Source organism: Leucoraja erinacea, chromosome 16 (genome assembly GCF_028641065.1).
Source record: "Leucoraja erinacea ecotype New England chromosome 16, Leri_hhj_1, whole genome shotgun sequence".
Lineage (NCBI taxonomy): Eukaryota > Metazoa > Chordata > Chondrichthyes > Rajiformes > Rajidae > Leucoraja > Leucoraja erinaceus.
In genome coordinates this window covers 40,669,296-40,685,073 of record NC_073392.1, presented here as the reverse complement: position 1 = coordinate 40,685,073, position 15,778 = coordinate 40,669,296, and the positions used below count along the sequence as shown (strand labels likewise).

At 45.1% G+C, this 15,778-nt stretch overlaps 1 protein-coding gene across 1 annotated transcript in view; it reads left to right on the top strand.

The window, feature by feature from the left end:
• The window catches only part of slc6a11b (solute carrier family 6 member 11b), a 187,162-nt gene that overhangs the window by 69,667 nt on the left and 101,717 nt on the right, over positions 1-15,778 (top strand). The window contains exon 7 of the mRNA XM_055648238.1: positions 2,583-2,717. Coding sequence (XP_055504213.1) covers positions 2,583-2,717 — 135 coding nt within the window. The remainder of the gene's footprint in view (positions 1-2,582; positions 2,718-15,778) is intronic.

Below are 15,778 nucleotides of genomic sequence, written 5' to 3'. Positions count from 1 at the left end.
AAACAAGACATTGGTAATGTTGGCTACTTTTCTGCGGCAGTGTGGAGTGTAGATGGAGTCAGTGCTGGGAAGTCTGGTTTGGGTGATGGACTGGATTGCATCTACAACTCTGCAATTTATTGTGGTCTTGGGCAGAGTTATTCCCAAACCAAGCTGTGATACAACCGGACAGTACGCTTTCTATGGTGCATCTGTAGATGTTTACAAGAGTAACATTAGTGTGTAATATTTAGTGCCATTAACTGTAGATTTTGTTTTTGGCAAAAACACAAAGTGCTGGAGGAACTCAATGGATCTGGCGGTATCTGGGGAGGGAGTGGACAAGCGTTGTGTTGGTGAAGACCTTTCCTCGGACAGCTTGAAGAGACTGAGGCAAGGTCCTGACCCAAAACGTCATCTGTCCATCCCTTCCCCAGGTACTGCCTGACACGCTGAGTTCCTCCAGCACTTTGTGTTTTGCTCAGATTGCAGCACCTGCACTCTTTTGTGCCTCTATTAATCTTTTGGCAATGGACTTTTCTGTTTAAAGGAGAACGGGGCAAAAATGTGCGGGTTTTCTTCGTAATCTGAACAGCCGTGGCCATGCATTTCTGAATGACATAACACGTGTAATAGAATTTTGCATTTTTCTAATATCACTTCACATAGTCCAGGCATTTTTTGAATTGTGAATTATGTGAAGCTATCTTTGGGGGAAAAAAAACACACACACAACCACAACTTTAATTGTGTCTGCCAACACAGCAGATGATGCATGAGATGGAACAGGCAGCAGATAATTATAGGCCGGATCTCACTGACTTGACAGCCAGGAGTTGTGAAGGAAACCTCCAGCTATTAAACGTTGATACACCAAGAAGTCTCAAATTTCCGTTCCGGTGCCATCAAACACAGATGTCCACTGTTTGACAAAGGTTTGATGCCAGTGTATCTGACTGTCTGTTCTGTTGTTAGACTCGCCACTGAGATCAGTGGTGGGGCAGTGATTCCCTGAGGAAACTCTTGTGCATTTTGCACCTAGCTTTCATCTTTAGGGTAGGCAGAAAGGGCAAGAGATTAAAGACTCCATTAATTTGAGTGGGGTCGCCAACCCCATGGAAAAAGTAAGTAAGTGAGTGTAAGTGTTTTATGTAGTTTGCTGTATTTTTAAAAAATATTTTAATTTATTCGTTGATGTATTAAAGTATTTTTAGCAAGATGCATTTTCTAAATTAAATTCTGAATAGTGTTCTAAGCAGGACAATATTTTTTAATGAGAGTTAATACTGTTAAAACGTTTTTGACAATCAGCAAGCTGTGAAACGCAGTCAGGACCTTGTGAGGGACTGCAGATGCTGGAATCTTGAGCGCTGGAGTAATTCAGTGGGTCAGGTGACGTCTCTGGAGTGCCTGAACCGTCTAAGGCCTCAGGACATGTGGCCCAAAGCCCACTTTCAGCAGAAAGCTTATTCTACCTAGAAAGGCAACTATCAGTCATAGTCATAGAGTGATACAGTGTGGAAACAGGCCCGTCGGCCCAACTTGCTCACACCGGCCAACATATTCCAGCTACACTAGTCCCACCAGCCCTCGTTTGGTCCATATCCCTCCAAAGCTGTCCTATCCATGTACCTGTCTATCTGTATCTTAAACGTTGGGATAGTCCCTGCCTCAACTATCTCCTCTGGCAACTTGTTCCATGCACCCACCACCCTTCGTCTGAAAAAGTTACTCCTCGGATTTCTATTAAATCTTTTTCCCTTCACCTTGAACCTATGCCCATAGAAATTAGGTGCAGGAGTCCTCGATTCAGCTTGCACCGCAATTCAATAGACTCTGGCTGCATCATCCAACCCATCCCGTATTCCTCTTCATGACCCCTCTCATACCCCCTGATTTTATACACTGAAGAGTCTAGCCCTTTAAATTCAATGAACTGGCCTCCTGTCCTCAGAAGTTCCAGAGATTCACCACTCTGTGTGTGAAAAAAGTTCTTCTCATCTCGGTTTTAAAGGATTTCCCCCTTATCCTTAAGCTGTGACCCCTTGTCCTGGACTTCCCTAACATCGGGAACAATCTTCCTGCATCTAGCCTGTCCAACCCTTTAAGAATTTTGTCATTTAAAAAGATGAACTCCATTCTCCTAAATTCTGAGAGTATAAACCAACTCTAAACGCCAATACCTTGGTTGTAATAGTCCTGACATCCACAAATAAGTCTGACCTTTCTGCACCCCCAATTTGGAACCAGACTATCCTTACCTCAAATTTGGAGACCAAAACTGTAACAATAAACTACACCATGTTTAGAACCTCCCTGCTCCTAAAATCCTAAAAAATAAAAATTCGAAAATTTACTGCCTGCTGCACCCAGCACCTCCTTCATGACGTGTACCATGACACCAAGAGACTCCCCATCTAAAAAGTCAATTCCTCCCCATGGGGCGTACGCCCCACGTGTTCAGGATCCTACCACAAAAGGTGTGTGTAGACCAAAGGGACTGTGGGCTGAAATGTACTCAGTGGGCCTTGTCCAGGAATATTAGCCTATTATGGTTTCACTGGAGAATGGTTGAGCTAATATGTTGTACCTTGTGTTCCTAGGTGGTGTATGTAACAGCAACGTTCCCCTACCTGATGCTGCTGGTTTTGTTGATTCGAGGAGTGACTCTACCTGGAGCTTCAGAGGGAATAAAGTTTTACCTTTATCCAGACATCTCCCGTCTGTCAGATCCTCAGGTAGGAACAACAAGTGCAAATATTATTTATCAGTTCCCTCTTCACCCTTCTGGTAATGAACAGAGGTAATATTCCAACCTCATACGTGAAAGTTAAAAACCGAGAACACAACTCCTGTAAGTATAGTTTATTGAATGCATATTGTAAATAAAATGGCATGCAATTAATCACCGGCTTATACAGTTGTTGTGGTAAATATGTTGCATTGAAGATTAATAGCCTGAAAGCAGAAGAAGACTGCAACTCAACATGTTTTTTTATAAATTAAGTAGTTTACTCTTTTTAATCCACAATGCTGAAGAAGTGTCTCGACCCGAAACGTCACCCATTCCTTCTCTCCAGAGGTGCTGCCTGTCTCGCTGAGTTAAGGGCCTGTACCACTTTCACAACCTAACTCACAACCTTTTTTGCTCGTGGACGTTTTTCATCAGGCTAGAAAAACGCCCCGACCTACATGATGCCACGAGTACCTACGACTTGCAACACAACCTACCTACGACTTACTTACGACCTCATGGTGACCATGCTGCAAGTACGAGTCAAGGGCAAACTCGGCAGAGGTCGTGAAAGTGGAACATGTCCTTTACTTCAGCATTTTGTGTCTATGCTGGTTTCTTGTTCACTTCCCGACAATCGAACACACTAATTCTCAACACGCATTTCTGGTCATATCGGAAAATAAAAACTTTCTCTTACAGGATTCTTTTGTTACCTTTAACTGTGTTTATAATATTTGGTTACGATTCTCTGGGATATTTGCATTTTCTGTTGTTGTTGGTTTTATTTGGGTCTTGCCGAGTAGAATAGTTAAATTAATCTAATTAGTTAAATTAAGGAATCATCGAGTCACTGGCAAACAAAAACTGTGTGTGGGCTTAGTGTAGCTTGTAGCCTGGTCAAAGACAAAGTATGATCTAATAGACCTAAAGTACAGTTGTTCTTATCAATATTTTAACACAAATAAATTAGTTCCTATTTTTTAAGACTTTCGGCTCGTAGAATTCCTTGAGTAACGATGGTTGAAAACAACTCTCTGTCTCAACTTTGTTTAATTTGCAGGATCCTTTATACCGAACAGCAATAGCCATGTTAAATCAGATAATCAGTTGCCAGATCTCTTTTGGTGGCTGTCTCCTGCTGTCATGTGAGAAAATAATACGTGACTTTCCTTTTGAAATTTCAATTGTGATGATTTCTGACCTCTTCAGTGGCGTTGCTTGTCACGCGAGTCAAGGTCAGGAACAGAGGTCGGGAACTGTGGGTGAAGCAGGCTTTTGCAAGGGGTAAATTACATAGAAAGCTGAACAGCACAGCACAAGATTAGACCCTTCGACCCACAATGTCTGTACCAAACATAATGTCAAGACCATCACTCATCTCTGACCAAACATCACTTACCTGCACATAACCCTTATCCCTTCATTCCCTGCATCTCTACATGCCTATCCAAAAGTATTTTAAATGGCACTTATGTACAGTGCCCTCTATAATGTTTGGGACAAAGACCCATCATTTATTTATATCCCTCTTTACTCCACAATTTGAGATCTGTAATAGAAAAAAAAAAATCATATGTGGTTAAAGTGCACATTGTCAGATGTTATTAAAGGGTATTTTTATACATTTTGGTTTCACGATGTTGAAATTACAGCTGTATTTATACATCGTCCCCCCCATTTCAGGGCACCATAATGTTTGGGTCACATGGCTCAGGTATGTTTAATTGCCTCCTTAATGCAGGTATAAGAGAGCTCTCAGCACCTCGTCTTTCCTCCAGTCTTTCCATCACCTTTGGAAACTTTTATTGCTGTTTATCAACATGAGGACCAAAGTTGTGCCAATGAAAGTCAAAGAAACCATTATGAGACTGAGAAACAAGAATAAAACTGAGACATTAGCCAAACCTTAGGCTTACTAAAATCAACTGTTTGGAACATCATTAAGAAGAAAGAGAGCACTGGTGAGCTTACTAATCACAAAGGGACTGTCAGGCCAAGGAAGACCTCCACAGCTGATGACAGAAGAATTCTCTCTACAATAAAGAAAAATTCCCAAACACCTGTCCGACAGATCAGAAACACTCTTCAGGTGTGGATTTGTCAATGACCACTGTCCGCAAAAAACTTCATGAATAGAAATACAGAGGCTACACTGCAAGATGCAAACCACTGGTTAGCCGCAAAAATAGGATGGCCAGGTTACAGTTTGCCATGAAGGCCAAGGAATGGGTGACGTTTCTGGTCGAGACCCTTCTTCAGACTGAGAGCCGGGGGAAAGGGGGACTAGAGATATAATAATAATAATAATAATATTTATTTATATAGCACTTTTAAACAAAATCACTTTGAACCAAAGTGCTTTACAGAGATTGATCAAATTAATTGAATAGATTAAATGTCAATAGATTCATACAAAATAAAAAAGAAAAAGAAAAAAGGAAAAAGACACAGAACAGTACACTATAGAAATCAACAAGAAACGTCCCCCCACAGCAGAATTCACTGTGAGGGAAGGCACTGAAAATATCCAGTTCTCCTCCTCATAGTCCACCAGAGGTCGGGGTCTATATGTGGCCTCCTCATGCCAACCAAAATGTGTGTTTTCAGGCCCTCTTGCTGGATCATCGGCGTCGAGGCAAATAAATGAATGATGGGTCTTTGTCCCAGCGGCTTGGACTGAAGCGGGCCAAGACTTCTTCTGACCCCGCCCTATCTATGCTGCATCATGTCTAACTTGCGTCAGTTCTCAGGCCCCGTGGCCGGACCTCCGACTCTGGCAATCTCGGATCCCAGGCCCCAACGCGGTGTTGTAAATCCAGTGCCGCCCGCCCGCGGCTGGACGCTCTGTAGCCGCAGCTCAAAGATGTCGCAGTCGGCGGTCACAGTGCCCCGCAGCTTACCGCAAGGCGACCCGGTTAGGCATCTATTAATTATTTATTTCCCGCTCCATGTTGGTGTCCCAGCATCTACACCACCGGCGAAGCTGTAGTCCCGGCAGGAAACGCCGCTCCAGCGCTGCTCCAGCTCGATGGAAGGGTAAGGTGTGAAATGGAAGGGTAAGGTGTGACAACAACAGATCCTTCTCTCCAGAGATGCTGCCTGCCCCGCTGAGTTACTCCAGCATTTTGTGTCTATGGTTTAAACCAGCATCTGCAGTTCCTTCATACACACTTGCTTGGATTAAACTCCACCTGCCATTTCTCTGCCCTTTTCAGCAGCTAATCTATATCCCGCTGTGTACTTTGATAGACTTCCTTACAGTCGTTGAAAAATCTTAGTTTCATCTGCAATCTTACTAACCAGCCCGTCTACATTTACGTCCAGGTCATTTATATATCACAAAAGGCAGCAGTCTTCTCAAAATAATTCTGGTCACGGACTTAATGGCATCACAAACTTGCCTACGTCCATGCCTAATGAAAGTGGGGCAATGATCGAATGGCCAATCCACTTGTGGACTAGACGTTTAAGCATTATGAAGAGACTGCAGCCTTCAGTTAAACATTGAGTTCATTGTTAGCTGCCAACAGCCGTGTTTCCCCAGAAAAATGGCAATTGGACCCATGAGTTAAAAGTCTTTATCTTATTGCTGACACATCAACAAGAACAATGGGCGTCATGGTGGCACAGCGGTAGAGCTGCTGCCTTACAGCGCCAGAGACCCGGGTTCGCTTCTGACTACGGGTGCTCGTTTGTATGGAGTTTGTATGTTCTCCGCATGATACATGTGAGTTTTTCATTCGAGGTCGGCTGTTTCCTCCCAACATCCCAAAGACGTACAGGATTTGTAGATTAATTGGCTTGGTATAAATGTAAAAAATTATCCCCAGTGTGTGTGGGGAAGTGTTAATGTCCGGGTATCACTGGTCGGTGCGGACTCGGTGGGCCGAAGGGCCTGTATCTCTAAACTGAACTAAACAGAAAGTACAAGATTCTCAGCAAATTCTCCCTTTACTCATCTGATCAATCTGCTCTCTTCCCCCGTAACAACACTCGACCTCCAGCTTACTCTTGGCAAGACATGTCCAGGAGGATACATCTCCAACCCTATCGCCCACCACCGCCTCAGTAACATCCATGACCTCTCTTACCTATCAGATCTCATGGGCTTCAGTCTTTTGTAGGAATTGTTAAAGGTTAATTGTTTCAATGTCTGGGCCAGTGTCTGTTATCTTACATAGAAACATAGACGCAGGAGTAGGCCATTCGGCCCTCCGAGCCAGCACCGCCATTCAATATGATCATGGCTGATCATCTAAAATCAGTTCATGATTTTTTCTCCATATCCCTTGATTCCTTTAGACCTAAGAGCAAAATCCATCTCTTGAAAACTCTTGTGCAATGTGGCATTTTCTTTATAGACCGTATGGTTCATCAGTTCAGTTTAGTTTATTGTCGCATGTACTGAGGTACAGTGAAAAGCTTTTGTTGCATGCTAACCAGTTGGCAGAAAGACAATACATGATCGAGCCATTTACAGTTACATGATAAGGGAATAGGTTTAGTGCAAGGTAAAGCCAGCAAAGTCCAATCGAGGATCGTCCAAATGTGACCAATGAGGTAGATAGTAGTTCAGCACTGCACTGTGGCTCTGCCAGATATACATTTGCAGGCAAGCTTGCTTGGTTTACATGAAGTCTCCATGAATTACTTCAAAGAGCCTTTGAGTAGCACACAGTGTTATTCCAATGAGCAGCATCTTGCAGCATGTTCATTAACAGAATCCAGATGTGAGCAGAGCAGATAAAATAAAATAGAGAGAGTACAGAGAAGATTTACTAGAATGTTGCCTGGGTTTCAACAACTAAGTTACAGAGATGGGTTGAATAAGTTAGGTCTTTATTCTCTGGAGCGCAGACGGTTAAGGGGGGGACTTGATAGAGGTCTTTAAAATGATGAGAGGGATAGACAGAGTTGATGTGGACAAGCTTTAAAATTTGAGAATAGGGAAGATTCAAACAAGAGGACATGACTTCAGAATTAGGGACAGAAGTTTAGGGGTAACATGAGGGGGAACTTCTTTACTCAGAGAGTGGTGGTGGTGTGGAATGAGCTTCCAGTGGAAGTGGTGGCGGCAGGTTCGTTGGTATCATTTAAAAATAAATTGGATAGGCATATGGATGAGAAGGGAACGGAGGGTTATGGTATGAGTGCAGGCAGGTGGGACTAAGGGGAAAAAGTTGTTCGGCACGGACTTGTAGGGCCGAGATGGATTGTTTCCATGCTGTAATTGTTATATGGTTATATAGTTAATGTATATATATGCAATATGCATATATTGAGAAAACTATGCGAGGCACATCCGAGAATCCCTGATGTAATTCCTGTCAAGATAAAGAGAAAAAATTGTAAAGACGAAAGGGCAAAGGTTTATGAATGTCAGAGCTCACCTGAAAAAAGAGGAAATCAGTGTGACCGTCAGAGAAACTGAATATGCTAAAAGTGGACTCTCATTGAGGTCAATGAAACGCATTCGCTATTCAAAGCGTTGTGGTGGATCGTACAGAAATGGGAGGAGTGACGGGGACAATTTAAAAATAAGCCGGCTGCATTGCAAATAACAAATGAAGAAACGGTTAGCCAAAGATGGAGCCTCGCCGGGAGGAGGTGGAGTCTCGCCGGGAGGAGGTGGAGCCTCGCCGGTCGACGAAGCCCATGGCCAACGGGCCCAGGGGCTACGGAGCCCGCGGCTGGGGCCTGGGTCGTTGCCACGGAGGCGTGCGGAAGGGACCCAGTGGTGATATGGAGAGGTCGGTGCGGTGGTTGATGATGGCGCCGACCGACAGATGAGGATGGACCACGTGGAAGAGAAGACGCTGCTGCTGGGAGAAGGAATAAAGGACAACCCAGCGTGGGGGGGTGGGGGAATTAAGCATGGTTATGGTAGCTGATTTAAAAATCAAACGTGATTTCATTTTTCGTTCACAATTGCCGGTTAGAGAAATGGGCACAGTAGATGTTTTGTTGCAGTGCACCAACAGCATGAACTCATTGCAACACTGCTCTAGACTTTGCTGGAGTGACTGGTATTTGGGTGCTTCTACAAAAAGGATGAAGGGACACCAGACAGCAATGTGTTCAATGTAAGCCTCCTTCGCAAATAGTCTCCTCTTATTTCTTGCTGAGAATCCCAACTCGATTTTGAAGCATTTCCTTAAGGGCCTGTCCCACCAGCATGCGATGGCATGCGTCTAGCACGACCAAACGTGGTTGCTTGAGGCGTACAGCCTCGCGGGGCCGGTCCCAATTCGAACTGCGGAGGCGTATGGAGTTGTGCGGGGCTGGTCCCGACATCATACTCACCAATCAGCTGGGCAGGAGGCGGGCTGACTGAATTTGGACGTCACACAGTGTTGGGCGGTTGCGTCATCACGCAGTGGCACGCCAGGCGGTGACGCCATCGCGGAACACCATGCGCTAGGCGTACGCCATCAAGGCGCTGTGTAAGACGTCGAGACGCTGCGTACGCCCGTCGAGACGCTGCGTACGGCCTCAATGCGGCTGCGGGCCGACAGGCCGCTGTCGCACAGGATTTTCGGAACCCTGCGTGATGTCGGGACCAGCCCCGCGCGATGTCGGGACCAGACCTTACGCCTCCACCGATCAAAGTGGGACCGGCCCCGCGAGGCCGTACGCCTCAAGCGACCATGTTTGGTTGCGCTAGACGCATGCCACCGCATGCTGGTGGGACAGGCCCTTTAAGCTTTTACCACATGTTCATGTCGAATAGTGTACTGACTTGAACTTCACACCTTTCACCTGAAGAAGGGTCTTAACCCGCAACGTCACCCATTCCTTTGATCCAGAGATGCTGCCTGTCTCGCTGAGTTAATGCAGCATTTTGTGTCTATCTTCGGTGCAAACCAGCATCTGCTGTTCCTTCCTGCACACTTCGCATCTTTTCAATTTTCTGTAGCACGGAAGGAGGATATTCAAACATCAAGTACATGTTAGCTCAGAGAGTGCACTCTTCAGTCACACACTCCAAGTTATCCCCCTCCTACTCCATTCTGATTCTCATGGGGCAACTTACAGTAGTCAATTAACCTGCTAGCATGGGGGTAAACCAGAGCACCCAGAAAAACTCATGTATTCACAGGTAAAACATGCAGGCTCCAGATACTCAGCACACAAGGTCAGCATCAATCGCAGATTGCTGGATCCGTTTTGGAGTACCTGGAATGTACTCTAAGAGAACGTCGACATTGAGTCACCGACTACATTTAAGAAATTATTGGCCAAGCACTTGAATTACATAGGAATAGAACGTTACTGGTCAAATGCCGGAAGATGAGATTAACGTCAGCAGCGGCCTCTGCAGCCCGTCTGCGTTATTATTTTTTGTCTATGGTTTTTATGTAGTTTTTGTTATTTTTTTTGGGGTGTGTGTGTGTGGCGGGGGGGGGGGGGGGTGGGGTGGGGAGGGAGGGGGTAACTTTTAAATCTCTCCCTGCATGGGAGACCCAACCTTTTCTTTGTTGGGTCTCCGTTGTCGTTGGGGCTGCAACGAGGAGCGGCCTCCAACAGGAAGACCGGGGGCTCTGGTGCCGACTACTCACCTCACCGTCGCGGAGCTGGCCGAGTCCAGAGCGGGTGGAGCGCTGCTGCGGCACGACCTCCGGAGATTCGGAGGCTGCAACTGCGGGTCTGGTGGATGGCGGCACCGGGAGCCCGCGGGTCCCTGGAGGGAGACCGCTTTTCAGGGCTCCCGCAACGGCGACTTCTCCTGCCCGAGTTGCGGGGTCGAAGAGCTCCTGGAGCAGGGCCTTACAGCACCTCCCCGCGCGGCTTGCAATGGCCGCGGGACTCTGCGAGCGCACGCTGGGGGCTCTAACATCAAGAACCCGGTGTGCGACCTTGCATCACCCGGCGTGGCTTTAATGGCCGCGGGACAAACGCCATCGCCAGCCGGGGGCTTTGACTTTGACTCTGACATCGGGGGGGGGGGAGTGCAGTGGAGAGATACGTTTTTTTGGCCTTCCATCACAGCGATGTGATGGATGTTTATGTAAATTATGTTGTGTCTTGGGTCTATTTGTTTGTAATGTATGGCTGCAGAAACGGCATTTTGTTTGGACCTCAAGGGGTCCAAATGACAATTAAATTGTATCTTGTATCTTAACGTGGATCTTAACATCCCCCCCCCCTCTCTCCCTCCCCCCCCCTCTCTCACTCGCACTGTCCGGAGTGCTCCATGGCCAGAGCTGCATCGAGCGACTCCTAGCGCCGCAAACACTCGCAGGTCCCGGCTCCCCGCATCTGTTCTGCTCCCATCCCTCCCGCAGCCCCTGCTCTCCAACACCCGCGGACCATGCAGTTTATCCGAGTTTTGAAATTTTCGTTGATCACAAAATTTCTCACCACTGAGCGTGAGAAATTTCTGATCAGCGTGAGGGCGTGAGTCTCACGCTCAAAGCGTGAGAATTGGCAGCCCTGAAAAAGGAGACGGAGAGCGAATAGAAAAGAAGTAGAAACGTGTGCGATATCAGAGAGTGAGAAAAGGAAAATGAGGAAAGAAAGGGAATGAAGGGAAAAGAAGCAGAGGTAGAAAGCAGAAGAATAAAGGAGAGATAGCTATTTGTTATTCTTGGCCACCATTCACCCAGTCCTGGATCGGATCATTTCTAAGTTTGTATTGCACCACATGCTTCCAAGAAATCGACACATGGAGACCAAATCCTTTGGAATTGGTCATGTGAGAATCATTACTATAATTGTCTCGAGTGTGTATAGTTTCCGTATTAAGTTTAAAGGGATGTCTTTGTTCTTATTTCTTTGCGAATCATTTCTGATGGTAGGAAGGGACAATGCACATGGTGATTCGTCTTATCAATTTTAAAATTGGTCCTAATTTCAACCCAAGATAGACACAAAAAACTGGAGGAACTCAGTGGGTCAGGCAGCATCTCTGGAACAAAGGAATAGGTGACGTTTCAGGTCGGAACCGTTCTTCAATGTGTTCTCCAGAGATGCTACCTGGCCCACTGTGTTACTCCAGCTTGTCTATCTTTGGTATAAACCAGTGTCTACAGTTGCTTCCTACTGATTTTAACCTCGTCATCTAAGCAAATGGGGAGATATCCAATTATCACCTTGCCCAACGTAGCTCAGATTGAAGCTAGTAAGTTAAAGTTTCATTAGTGTTACAAGCAGAATGAGGCCATTCTGCCCATTAAGTCTACACCATTCAATCATCGCTGATCTATCTTTCCCTCTCAACCCCATTCTCCTGCCTTCTTCCCACAACCCCTGACACCTGTACCAGTCAAGGATCCATCTATCTTTGCCTTAAACATATCCACTGACTTGGCCTCCACAGCCTTCTGGGGCAATGAATTCCACAGATTCGCCACCCACTAAACAAATTCCTCCTAATATCCTTCCAAAAGGAACATCCTTTTATTCTGAGGCTATGACCTCTGGTCCTAGATCCTCCCACTAGTGGAAACATCCACTCCACGTCCACTCTATCCAAGTCTTTCACTGTTTGGTAAGTTTCAATGAGGTCCCCCCTCATTTTTCTAAACTCCAGTGAGGAGTGACCCAGTGTCATCAAATGCTCATTCAACTTTAACCCAATCGTTCCTGCGATCATTCTCGTAAACTTTCTCTGGTCCCACATCCTTCCTCAGATATGGGGCCCAAAATTGCTTACAATATTTCAAATGCAGTCTGACCAGCGCCTTATAGAGCCTCAGCATTATAAACCCTGTATTTGTTTGAGCTAAGGTTGATGGCCCAAAGTAATATACCTGCTGGTGACTGGGTTTAAATTAGCCCAGTCCTGAATATCGTACACTATTTGCAAAATAAATTAGTAAAATCAATTTGCCATTAAATTAATTTTACTTGTAATTTGATAGTAAAAATATGTTACTGCTGCAGGTCGGGCATCCCAACCTGGCAGAACTGCTCACATGACGAAGGCTAATTTAACAGATTAGGAAGGTAGACACAAAATGTTGGAGTAACTCAGCGGGACAGGCAGCATCTCTGGAGAGAAGGAATGTGTGACGTTTCAGGTCGAGACCCTTCTTTGCTTAACAGATTTGGACTTGGGCAATCAGATGCCAGCAGGGTCAGTGGGATTTTCTATCAATTGGTACAAAGTGTTGACATTACCTTTTAAGTGGTTATATCAAAACTTGACATGATGCTCGACGTCGGTGTAAGAACTGCCAGTTTGTATGAGACGTGGCAATTGTGTGTGAATATTCCTTGTGTCTACCATCAGAGTTAATATCCAAGTTACAAGAGCTTTGTTTCCTGGTTAAAATATAAACGTTCGATGCAAGTTACATTTGGCGGCCTCAGATAAATGAGGTGGGGCCACACACAAACAGCTGCTAAATGCAATGGTCGCACAAAAATATCCCTGCAGTTGTTCACCTCCATACTTGGAACTGGCCACGGAAACTATTGCAAAGTTCAACTCGGTTTTGGAATAGATTGATTTATCCTGCTGTTATTAATCATTAAACAAAATCGTAATTATAATCAGACTTTATTGGCCAAGTATGTTTTGCAACATAAAAGGAATTTGATTTGCCATACAGTCGTACCAATACAAAGCAACAAAACACACAAAATACATTTTAACATAAACATCCACCACAGTGACTCCTCCACCTTCCTCACTGTGATGAAAGATGAAAAATAAGTTCAATCTCTTCCCTTCTTTGTCCTCCCGCGATCGGGGGCCTTGAGCATTCCAATGATGGGCGATCTTGGCTCCCGTAGCCGGCGGTTGGGCCCTCCGCGTCAGGGCGATCAAGCTCCCGCATCGGGGGGGGGATCACAGCTACCCCGCGCCAGGAGATCGGACCCCGGGTCGGAGCTAGTCGAACCTCTTGCGACTTTGGAGCTTCCCGACATCGGTCTCTACCCGAGACTACGAGCTCCTCGATGTTGGAATCTGCAGGCCATGGTTGGAGCATCGATCCCAGGTAAGGGATCACAGGCTCCGATGGTAAGTCCACGGCCCCACAGTGGGGCTCAAATTTATTCTCGAGCAAGACCTCCAGCTTCATGATGTTAGGCTGCAGAGCGACCGGAGATACAACCAGGAAAACAATCGTATTTCTGGCAAAGTAAGAGAGAGAAAAAAAGTTTCCCCCGACCCCCACCCCCACACATAAAACAAACCACAGAACATTAGCACATACTTTTTAAAACACACTAAAAATAATATAAAAGACAAAAAGCCAGACAGACCATTGGCGAGGCTGCCATCACTGACAGTGCCATCCATTATTTGTGATTGCAACATGTTCTCAACCTCGGCTGCAAATCCGCAAGAGTTGAAATTCTTCCAGATGAAGGTTTTGGCAAAGTTGTTGTCTTAACTAAATGTCCCAATTTGCTTAAAAAGTCCCAGCAGTGGAAAAAAAAGTAAGAATGAATTTAGCTGCTTGCTTACATAAAGAAATGTTGTTATCCTTATTTTATATCTGAGGGCATTCCTTGCAACACAGCTTGAAACTGCTTCATATCCAGCAGCGTTAGGTGACAAATGTACCATCTTTGCAAACATTTGACTTCCAGCTGGTGCACTCAATCTTACCACACATTTATTGAAGCACTTGATTTTGATCGGGGGCACTTGGTTTTGAAAGAATATGCATTTGAAATTGCAAAATAAAGTAACAAGGAACAGGAAAAAACGATGACAAAGTTGGCTATTTACAGGTGATATCGGTATATGGATGTGAAATTGGGCTGTTGGATATTTTTTGCAAATTCATTGGCACTGCGAACAAGGGTCTTTGGAAGAGGAGTGTAAACTTGTGATTTTGTCCAAACAGGAGTTGATTATGGTTAAGAGATTTTATTACTCTTGAAAAATGTAGTGTGTTGCTGTGGGGAAAACACTGAGAACAGTTTGTCCTCTTTAGAAGAAATGTTGCATAATAATTTCACAGCCTTTAAAAATGATTCCCTGGTGTGATTTGGATATATGATTGATTCAGCACATCTGGGTAAAGCAATCATGAGACTAGAGTAGGGTTCATCTCTCAAGTTGCTGACAGATAACTGATGGGGGAAGAAGGCAGTAGCTGAAACAATCAAGAGAATTGATTTCCGTAGGAAGGAACTGCAGATGCTGGTTTACACCAAAGATAGGCACAAAATGCTGGAGTAACTCAACGGGACAAGCAGCATCTCTGGAGAGAAGGGAGTGGTTGACATTTAGAGTCAAAACCCTTCTTGAGACTGAGAGTCAGGGGAAAGTGAGACCAGAGATATGGAGGAGTAGGGTGTAAAAATGACAGATCAAAGCAGACGATGATAAGGAAATGCAAATTGGTTCATTGTTGGCTGAGGGGAAGGCGACAAGGAGGCATACAATTGGTAAAATTAATCAGACGGACAGTGAGACTAGTCTGAGAACCAGAGTGGGGGAGGGATGGAGAGAGGGAGAGCAAGGAAATACCGCTGAGTTGTAAGCTGCCCAAGCAAAATATGAGGTGCTCTTCCTCCAAGAGAATTGATTTGTTTGCGAGTTAATGTTCTCAGTCGAGAAATGTAATGTTCAGTAATATGTTCAGGCATATTAAGACAGGAACTGGCAGTTGGCTGAGAACAGCTAAATTGGAAGAATACTCCATTAGAATCGAACAGAAGCGTATAATATCTTGGTACACATTTATATAAGGGGTTAAATAAGCACTGGGGAATGGGGAAGGATCAGCAGAAAGAAGAGCCATAATGTCCCTGCCTGGGTCTATGACATGAAGATGGGCACAAAAAGCTGGAGTAATTCAGCAGGACAGGCAGCATCTCTGGAGGGAAGGAATCAGTGATATTTCGGGTCGAGACCCTTCTTCAGGCTAGAAGTCCCGCTGAGTTACTCCAGCTGCTTGTGTCTATCTTCGGTTTAAACCAGCATCTGCATTTCCATCCTACACATTGGATCTACATATAACATGATCTCTAATACCTTTAAAAGCAATTCCTCATGAAATGTGCTGACGTGACATTATAACATAGTATCTAAGTTTGACAAAGGGGAAGGAGGCAGCAATTTACAGCATGACCTTGCTCCAGTCACCTCTGTCGGGA